The sequence below is a fragment of the Sapajus apella genome, unplaced genomic scaffold (genome assembly GCF_009761245.1).
Source record: "Sapajus apella isolate SASKATOON/1434 unplaced genomic scaffold, GSC_monkey_1.0 scaffold2, whole genome shotgun sequence".
NCBI classification, from domain to species: domain Eukaryota; kingdom Metazoa; phylum Chordata; class Mammalia; order Primates; family Cebidae; genus Sapajus; species Sapajus apella.
Window position 1 is genome coordinate 24,319,975 of NW_022436942.1, and position 10,048 is coordinate 24,330,022.

General features: G+C 51.1%; 1 protein-coding gene across 4 annotated transcripts; it reads right to left on the minus strand.

The window, feature by feature from the left end:
• Positions 1-107: 107 nt before the first annotated feature.
• Positions 108-8,533, minus strand: ATG101 (autophagy related 101). 4 transcript variants are annotated; one of them, XM_032293334.1, is made up of 5 exons: positions 8,247-8,380; positions 8,020-8,158; positions 6,462-6,623; positions 4,043-4,368; positions 108-804 (listed from the first exon to the last, which is right to left on the minus strand). In XM_032293334.1, the coding sequence occupies exons 4-5, from the start codon at positions 4,292-4,294 to the stop codon at positions 400-402; spliced, it is 657 nt and encodes a 218-aa protein (XP_032149225.1). In that variant the 5' UTR covers positions 4,295-4,368; positions 6,462-6,623; positions 8,020-8,158; positions 8,247-8,380; the 3' UTR covers positions 108-399. The 4 variants fall into 4 exon arrangements, with proteins under 4 accessions (XP_032149225.1, XP_032149215.1, XP_032149237.1 ...); XM_032293324.1 differs by lacking the exon at positions 6,462-6,623; XM_032293346.1 differs by lacking the exons at positions 6,462-6,623; positions 8,020-8,158 and having other exon boundaries at positions 8,247-8,533.
• Positions 8,534-10,048: the final 1,515 nt, after the last annotated feature.

The following is a 10,048-nucleotide window of genomic DNA, read 5'->3' on the forward strand; positions in this document are numbered from 1 at the left end:
ATCCACCCACTTCATCTTGGAACAATGCTCCCAACACACACCTGTGTCCTCAGGAATGCCAGAAAGTGTTAACACGTCGGGGCAGACACAAGCCAAGGAGAGATGGCTCCACCCAAACTCACATTCTCAATTTTATTCCCCATCCTAGCGGTAGCTCTTCTGTACAGTAGAGAAGGAAGGGGCCCCACCAAGGGTATGGACAGTACAGGCAGGACTGAACCATCTGCAAAGGTGAAAAGGATGACCAGAGGCTGGCAACCACAAAGCGAAACCAGCGGCTGCCCCTTCCAAGTCTCACCCATGACCCAGAGCAGGTTCCAAGGCCCACAGGCCTAACAGTACAATCCCCCAAAGCCAAGGTCTGGGAGCCATGGAGGAGCTCCCGGGGACCGGGCGGGCTCAGAGGGCAAGGGTGTCTTTGATGAGCCTGCGCATGGTGGTGGTGACGGACGTGCCCAGGGCATCGGTGATCTGGAAGGAGATCTTGTAGAGGTAGGGCTGCACGTCCCGCAAGCCTGTGTCAAACACGTTATCCACCTCCGACTGTGTGGGCATCTTGGGCAGGTACTCATGCCGATTCATCACCTCCACAATGTTGATGACCTTCTCACAGAGTTTCTCGCCCACCTTCTCCCGGCAGATCTGCCGCTCCTGCTCTGTGGCCAGGGCTACCACGTGCACCTTGACCGTCCACACTTCCCATGGGATGCACTCATCTGAGAAAGGCCAGCGAGACTTCTTCTTCTGGTAGAACTCCAAGGACATCTGCCCCAGCCCATCGCCACCAGAGTTGCGCAGCGCATCCTAGGGAAGAAGGGAATGAATGAGCGAGCTGAGGCCTCTGAGCTCCCGCCTGTGAGGGCTGCTTCCCACACCCCAGGGAATTATCCTCTCTTAGCTACAGTAATCATGCAGGGATGGCAAGGAAACAAGACTGGGAGAGGGTAAAGGATTTGGGTGAAGTGACACAGCAAGCTGCCAGCCTGAAATGGTGTAGTGCAAGCAAACCAACATAATCTGTCTCCAAACTCAACTCCTCCAGCCTGGTGAAGAACTGATTATTATAGGAATAACTGGTGTGCCGGCACGTATTCTGAGCCAGGAACTTTACACACACAACCCCACTGGCTCCTCTCCACAAACCCCGTGAACTCTCACTCAGGCACCACGAGGCTTAGAGGAGTAAGGTAACTTGCCTATGAATGGCTGGACTGGGATTTGAATCTGGATTGTCTCATTTCAAAATCCTTGCTTTTCACCTTTACATTAAAGGCGTTCTCCTTCCACACCACCACCCCTTTAGCCCATATCCTTCAAAATGTTCTCTCAAATCACCTCGTCAACATCTTCCTCTTCGCTGTAACCTGTATCTGTCTGCACTGCCAATTAAACATAATCCTTTTGGTATTTTTTTTAGAGACTGGGCCTTACTCTACCACCCACGCTGGAGTGCAGTGGAGCAATCATGGCTCACTGCAGCCTCGGACTCCTGGGCTCCCACCTCAGCCTCCTGAGTAGCTGATACTATAAGCACACTTGGCTAATTTTTAATTTTAAATTTTTTTTATTTTGTTAGAGTCAGGGTATTGTTATGTTATCCAGACTATTCTGGAACTCCTGGCCTCAAGCAATCCTCCTGCTTCAGCTTCCCAAAGTGCTGGGATTACAATTGCAAGCCACTGCACCCAGTCCACAGTCTCTTTTATGAAAGCAGGAAGAGGGAACTGTAGAGCCCAGGGAGCCTTGCTCAAAAAGAAGGAAACCAATGGGGAAGGGAAGTACCAGACAGACCATACCTAGCGCCTCTCCCTCCTCTCCCCTGAGAAGCAAACATGACCATCCAGTCCAGTGATTCTGCCCATGCCACCCCATGGGTGTGGGTAGCCCCATACTCCTCTTCCGAGGGCACCCATGACCCAGAAGCTCCTTTTCACCTGAGTTAATGCCAACCCAGAGGGTAAGGATGCCTTAAATCCTGAACCACTTATCAGGGAAGAGGCTCTCCTTCACTGACAAACCAAGGTCATGTAACCTTGAATGGCTAACACACCTGTAACGCTTACTGTGTAACAGGCTCTGTTCCAAACATTGGACATATTTGACTTATTTAGTCCTTGCAGTGCACCCGCCCTTTGAGGTCAATAGGATTATTATTCCAATTTTGAGTGGAGCCACTAGCCCAAGGTCACACACCTGCTGGGTGGTAGAGCCGGGCTCCAAAGCCCATGCTCTTAACCTCTGCTCCACCTTCCTCTCACGGGCACCTGGAGGACAGAGGGCTGAATGCTACTGCTTCTCTTGAGGGTGACTAGGAAACCGCTTACAGACCTGCCCTTTCTGGGTTTGGAGGGCCAATGGGGGATAGCTTTTACCTGACACTGAGCAACCCCCTGCAATGAGCACACAGTGCCCAGCACAGTGGAGGGCTCTGCAAACATTTATGGAATGTCAGACACACCGCTCCCCTGTGTTCTAACAGAGCAGGTGCCTTTAAAAGAAAAATTACAGGCATGGGCACACTGGCTCATGCCAGTAATTCAAGACCAGCCTGGTTCAAGACCAGTCTGGGCAACACATTAACACCTGTTCTCTACAAAAAAATTCTTTTTTTCAGGCTGGGCACGGTGGCTCAAGCCTGTAATCCCAGCACTTTGGGAGGCCGAGGCGGGTGGATCACGAGGTCAAGAGAGCGAGACCATCCTGGTCAACATGGTGAAACCCGGTCTCTACTAAAAATACAAAAACATTAGCTGGGCATGGTGGTGCATGCCTGTAATCCCAGCTACTGAGGAGGTTGAGGCAGGAGAATTGCCTGAACCCAGGAGGCGGAGGTTGCGGTGAGCCGAGATCGCGCCATTGCACTCCAGCCTGGGTAACAAGAGTGAAACTCCGTCTCAAAAAAAAAAAAAAAAAAAAAAAAAAAAAAAATTCTTTTTTTCTTTTTGACAGGGTCTTGCTCTGTCGCCCATGCTGGAGTACAGTGGCATGATCATGGCTCACTACAGCCTTGAACTCCTAGGCTCAAGCAATTCTCCCACCTCAGCTGCTCAAGTGTCTGGGACTACGGGCATGTGCTACCATGTCCCACTAACTTATTGTTTGTAGAGACAGAGTTTTGCCATGTTTCCAGGGCTGGTCTTCAACTCCTGGGCTCAAGCAATCTGACCACCTCAGCCTCCCAAAGTGCTGAGACCACTGGTTGTCAGCCACCAGGCCTGACAAAAAAATTCCTCAAATATTAGCTGGGGATGGTGGTGGTGGTGTACACCTGTGGTCCCGGCTGCTTGGAAAGCTGACGTGGAAGGACCGCTCAAGGCCCAGGAGTTCACGACTGGGGTGACATAGTGAGATTCTGTCTCAAAAAAAAAAAAAAAAAAGGAAGAAAGAAAAATTATCCCAAAACCTAAAATGCGATAAAAAAAAGAAATTTAAAAAAATAAAAGAGAAAGAAAAATTATCTTTGCTACTTTAAAACTTTAAAGTACCCACTCAATAAAATGGTGAAACACTGACTCCGACCACAGGAAAACCACACTACCACTCCCACCTCCTGAGGTGACCAACATCAGCAGCCTGCGGTGTCCCTTCCATATCTTTTTCCTACCCAGGCACTCACAAACACATGCCACACTGCCAAAAGGGACACTCCATCTTGGATGGCAGCCACCTGAGCCAAGCAAGCCGCCCTCTGCGCGAGTCTCATGTGGGAAAGGAAAAGTGGAAACAGAAGTAGAGAGAGCTGTACCAGAGAGAAGGTCAAGGCCACAGAAGCAAGGATGGCCCGAGGGGCCTGGCCGCCAATGCTGTTAGGGCTTCCTGCTCTCCCTTTTACCCCTAGGCACATTTATGTGTCTCCCTCCTCCACCCCGCCCCCGCAACACACACACAGACACACGCCCTCCCGTGAAGAGGAGCACTCAACACACCTGTTCCTCAGAACCTGAAAGAACCCAATACACACACTCGGGAGGCTGGTTCCAGAGCAAGCTGGGATGGAGGGGCACTCAAGGTCCCCCTGCCACCCGCTGCGCCACACCTTTACCTTGAACTCCCCAACAACCTTGCGCAGGGCGCGGTCCAGTTCCTCAGAAGAGACACGAACGTAGGTGAAGTCGATGAAGTCACAGTCGACATCCTGGGTGCCCACGGTGCCAATGGAGTAGGTGCCCTCCTTCTTGTAGTGGAACTTGCCAGTGCTGCGGTGCAGGAGCACCGTGTGCAACACAGCCAGCAAGGCCTCCTCCACCTGCCGACCCTCCACTGACACCTCCAGCACCTCCGAGCGACAGTTCATCCTGCAGCCAGTGACCCACACCAAGGTGGGGAACGAGGACAAAGACAGGGATTTCACCCTACCCAAGGGCCACCCTGCAAGAGAAGTGCAGGTCAGAATGCTGACATCTTCAACAGTCCGCAGCTTATCTGTTCACTTCCTTCTAGGCTCAGCCCGGCTTCTGCCTCCACTGGCCCTTCTCTGCATTTTGGCAGCACAGACTACCAGAGAATCATCAACTCTCGGGATCAGAAAGGGCAAGAGCTTCAAAGTTATCGTCTAAAGGACAGGCCTGGATTCCATTTTACAGCCTTCAATGTAGTTTACAGCAGATGCTCACTGTGCAACATCTGTCAGGCACTAGCCATTCAAAGGCAAGCATGGCCCCTGCCCTCAGGCTGGCAGGATGAAGGAAAAGCAGGCAAGTAAACATTATCACCATGGAGAGAGTCCGAGGTGGGAGTAAGAAGCACAGGAAGACTGGAGTCTGATTTCCTGGGACCTTGAATGACCAGGTTAAGGCATCTGCACTCTGTCTTAAGAGCAGTGAAGAGTCAATGCATCACTGGGCCCAGATCAAATCTGTGCATTAGATAGGTACCTCGGGGCCGGGTGCAGTGGCTCACACCTGTCATCCCAGCAATTTGGGAGGACAAGGCAAATCACTTGAGCTCAAAAGTTCAAGACCAGACTGGGCAACGTGATGACTCCCCATCTCCACCAAAAGTGCAAAAAATTAGCCAGGCCTGGTGGCAAGCGCCTGGAGTCCCACCTACTTGAGGGGCTGAGGCAAGAGAATCACTTGAACCTGGGAGGTTGAGGCTGTAGTGAGCTGAGATCATGCCACTGTGCTCCAGCCTGGGTGACAAAGTGAGACCCTGTCTCAAAAAAAAAAAAAAAAAAAAAAAAAAAAGTAATACAATAAATTTTAAAAAATGAAAAGTACCTCTGGCTAAACGGCAAAGGTTTGTGATCTCTACTGTGTTGAGATCACAAACTGCTCTGAGAAGTCAATGAAGGCATGAAGTCTGGGCTTTAAAACCATGACTGACACACACATACCAAATCTCACCTGGGACAGCCACATCCACAGATTCCAGGGTAAAAACTTGTGGATTTAAGGCACAAAGGCTGGGCAGGAAGTCAGTTAGAGGCCACTACAGTGGACGTAGTTACAGAAGCAGCATAATCAGGTGTGGGGGTTTCATACCCAACAGCCCTGGCTCTAAATCCCACCTCAGCCACATCTTGCTCTGTGACCTTAAGGAAATCCCTCAACCTCTCTGAACTTCTTATTTGTAAACTGGGATAGTAGTGAGAGTTACAGTAACAATGTAAAATACAGTAGAACAGTAGTGAAAAACCATGACTTGAAAGCCAGACAACCTGGACCGGAACTCCACTCTGCCGCTTGCTCCATGCTCGTGACCTGGGCAAGCTGCTTAACAGCTACGTGCCATATATGCAAAGGAGATAATAATGGCTACCTTGAAAGAGTTATCTTGAGGGCTGAATGAGTTAGCATTTGTAAAACACTTAAAGCAGTACCTGACAAGCAGTAAACATCCACTAAGTATTAGCTGCTATAATTCATTATTATATTGTTATTGCCAAGAGATGATGCAAGGCTATACCGCAGTAGTGGAGGCAGTGGGAAGGAGAGAACAGACTTGAGAACCAGAATGTAGAAACTAACTAAATCCACGCCCAGAGGGAGAGGGAACTTCAAGTTCCTTAGCTGAGAGTGTTCAGCTTGCAAACCTCCCTGACAGAGAATTCACCACCTCTCACAACAATCAGTTGAAGTTCTATTCAAAAAAAATTTTTTTTTTTTTTTTTTGAGACGGGGTTTCACTCCATCAGCCAGACTGGAGTACAGTGGCATGATCTCTGCTCACTGCAACTTCTGCCTCCCAGGTTCCTATCCCAGCCTCCGAGCAGCTGGGACCACAGGCGCACACCACCACACCTGGCTAATTTTTTGTATTTTTAGTAGAGACAGGGTTTCGCCATGTTGCCCAAGCTAGTCTCAAACTCCTGAGCTCGAGATCCACCTGCTTGGGCTCCCAAAGTGCTGGGATTACCTCACCCAGTCCAGTTATTCTTTCTGCTGAAGGAATCTGTCTCTTAGCGCTTTAAACCACTGGTTTTAGTTTTGGTACCCAAAGTCACACAAAATAAGTCTCACCTCTTTTCCACAAGTGAGCTTTTATTTAGAGGCAGCTCTTCCACCACCTCCTCACCCTTTCTACAGGCTGAAGGTCCCCAGTCCTCAAAAACATGCCTGTTCCACGTCATTTCTTATCTGCATGGAATCCTGGCATCTCTCCTTTAAGTATATTTCATTCATCTGGTTGACAGATGGTGAAAATAAGAAGTATATTTCAGTGTGTCTCTGTCCCTTTTAAAACCTTTTTTTTTTCTGAGATGGAGTCTCACTGTCACCCAGGCTGGAGTGCAATGACACGATCACAGCTCACTACAACCTCCACCTCCCAGGTTCGAGTGATTCTCCTGCCTCAGCCTCCCAAGTAGCTGGGATTACAGACGCGCATCACTATCCCTGACTTATTTTTGTATTTTTAGTAGAGATGGGGCTTCCCCATGTTGGCAAGGCTGGTCTCGAACTCCTGACCTCAGGTGATCTGCCTGCCTCGGCCTCCTAAAGTGCTTGGATTACAGGCATGAGCCACCGTGCCCGGCCATCTCTGCTCCTTTTAAACTGGTGCTCAGCACAGGATACAGGACAACAGTCTTCGGACTGCCCAGAGATCAGGCCAGCTCTGCCTCTCACCTGGCGATCAGGTATCAAGCACCATCATGTTTTGTTTTTGTCTCTACCACTAGGCAGACAATTCCTATATTGTGTTTATAGCGCAGAGACTATATTCATCACTATAATGGTAATTCCTAGTACCTAGTACAAAACTACTGCTCAATTCATCCCAACCCAGGAATTCCAGGTTCTTTCAGGGGTTGCCGGATTACGCTTGCAACAAGAATGAGAAGGGCAGCTGGGCATGGTGCCTTATGCCTGTAATCCCAACACTTTCGGAGGCCAAGGCAGGCAGATCACAAGGTCAGGAGTTCGAGACCAGCCTAGCCAATATGGTGAAACCCCGTCTTTACTAAAAATACAAAAATTAGCCAGGCACGGTGGTGGCGCCTGTAGTCCCAGCTACTCGGGAGGCTGAAGCAGAAGAATTTGAACCTGAGAGGCAGAGGTTGCAGTGAGCCTAGACTGCACTACTGCACTCCAGCCTGGACAACAGAGCAAGAATCTGTCTCCAAAAAAAAAAAGAGAGAGAGAGAGAGGGAGAGAGAAAGGCTCTCGTGCTCCTTTCGCCCTCTATTTTAACTCCATCCAGCAGTTTCTTCCCTTCTAGAGACTCCTGGCTCTGGTCTGGCTCCCTTTCTTCCACGACTTCTCCCTCTTGTGTCCCCCGCAATCATTCATACAACCCATACAGCTCACTTTTGCCCTAAGCCCGGGCTCCTCCCTCATTCTATGTGCTATTTTAGGATCCACTCCTCCAAGAAGTCTGTCCTAACCAACCCCATTCTCCTTCCCACAGCAGCCACATTTGGTCTGGGAAAACCTTGTCCCCTGCCCCACAGTGAGCTGTAAGCAGCAGGGCCCACCAGATTAGGGTCTGAAAAGTCTCATCCCTCTGGTCCCCCGAGGAGCAGAAACTAACAGCTGCCTTCTCAAGCCTGGCTGGAGGGCAGGGTACGTCCATTCCCACCTGGAGTGTAGAGTCGGGACCACGGATTCCTCAGGCTCGGCTCATGCCCTTCCTCCTCCTCCTCCTCCTCCTCACGCCCAGGTGCGACCTCCGCAAGTATGCGTCAACCTCCCCACGGCGCTGAGCCACAAGAGACAGGCTGAAAGCAAAAAAACAGAAAGCTATTTGGCTTCGTATCAAGAGACTCGGGAGGGACGCAGGAAGGAATGCCCGCCCGGGTCCCGTACCTCTCGCCGCCACTACGCGCGAACCTCCACGGTCCAGGGAACCAGGGAGTACTGAATCCCTCGGGTGTCTCGGGGGCGGCGCCCCGCGCCCAGGCTGGCCAGACTCGGAAGCTGGAAGGAGCGCCCTCGTTCCGCCACCCCGGGGGATGCCCACGCCTGCACAGGAGAGGGGCCAGACAGTTAAAATAGCTCCCACCTCCCCTAATCCCGTCCACGACCCACCTCTCAGAGGCCACCGCTCTCCCAGCAGGCTCCGGACTACCCGGGTCGGAGGCTGAGCCGGGACCGGAAGCCGCACCGCTCCCAGCGCGCCGGGAGGCTCACTTGATCCCGCGGCCCCGGAGAGGGCACGTGCCCAGCTGGCCGGGCCTCCGCACGCATGCAGTCGGCCGCATTGTCCGCATAGTCACAGGAGCATATACAGATAGTCATGCGTTTTTCTCTGATCTGGGGACTACTTTTTCGTGGTTCTTTCTCTGATTCTAAGATTTGATGGTGAGGAAGATCCCCCTAATATGGACGAGTCCATTCAGCCCACCACTGAGAACGCTGTGGTGTTTCAGCCGAGACAACTCACTTCCGCCATAGAGACGGGAGGGAAGGAAGGAGCCCGATGGGCTCTCGGCCGCCTCCCTAGGCCGAGCGGAGTCATCGGCGGCGAGCCCGGTCCGTGAACGCAGCCGCTTGCCCAACTCAGTCCAGACTGAGAGGCCTGGAAGGGGCACCGATCTCCACAAGATGAGGGACGTACCCCTTAGAGAGAGGTCCTAGAGATGAGCCCACACCGCTGTGCTGTAGGGCGTCAAGTGGATGGCAAAACTTGAGCTTGTTCAATGTGCATAACAGACTGGATCCCCGGCCTCCCACCCACATAGATGCTGGAGAAAGGTTCATCTCGAAGTGTTGCCTTTATACAGCAGCACTACTTGGTACTCCACAGTGACCAATCTGGTGACAGTCCTTTGGAGACTTGTAATTCGGCCATTGCTTCTCTGCGTGACCCTTGACATCACTCATCCTTTCTGATGCTCTCTATAAACAGGGGGCTGTTGTGAGGATCACAGGAGATAACTCATATGAAAGATTTTTGTGACCTGTAAAGTGTAATATCAATACAAGTGTACTTTTAGTGTTGTGTAACTTCCTGGAGCGTGTCTGGTTCTCCATGTAGGTTGTAAGCCAGGAGCAGACAGGGGTTAGAGAGCTCTGTTAATGCACGCACCTCCAACAGGAGGCACTCTTAAGATGTTACTTAGGGATTAGGATGCTGTTTTCTGGCCACTGGGGTACCTCACGCCTGTGATCCCAACCCTTCGGGAAGCTGAGGATGGAGGATCACCTGAGGCCAGGAGTTCAAGACCAGCCTGATTATCATAGTGAGACTCTCCCATCTTTGAAATAAAAATTTAAAAATTAGCTGGACGTGTTGGTGTACCCTTGTAGTCCCAGCTACTTCAGAGGCTGAGGTGGAGGATCATTTGAGCCCAGGAGGTTGGGGCTGCAGTGAGCCATAATCACACCACTGCACTCCAGGCTGGATGACAGAGCAAGATCCTCTCTCCAAAAAAAAAAAAAAAAAAAAGCCAGGCGCGGTGGGTCACACCTGTAATCCCAGCACTCCAGCACTTTGAGAGGCCGAGGCAGGAGGATCACGAGGTCAGGAGTTCAAGACCAGACTGGCCAACATGGTGAAACCCCATCTCTACTGAAAAATACAAAAATTAGCTGGACATGGTGGCTCATGCCTGTAATCCCAGCTACTTGGGAAGCTGAGGTAGGAGAATTGCTTGAACCAGGACCCG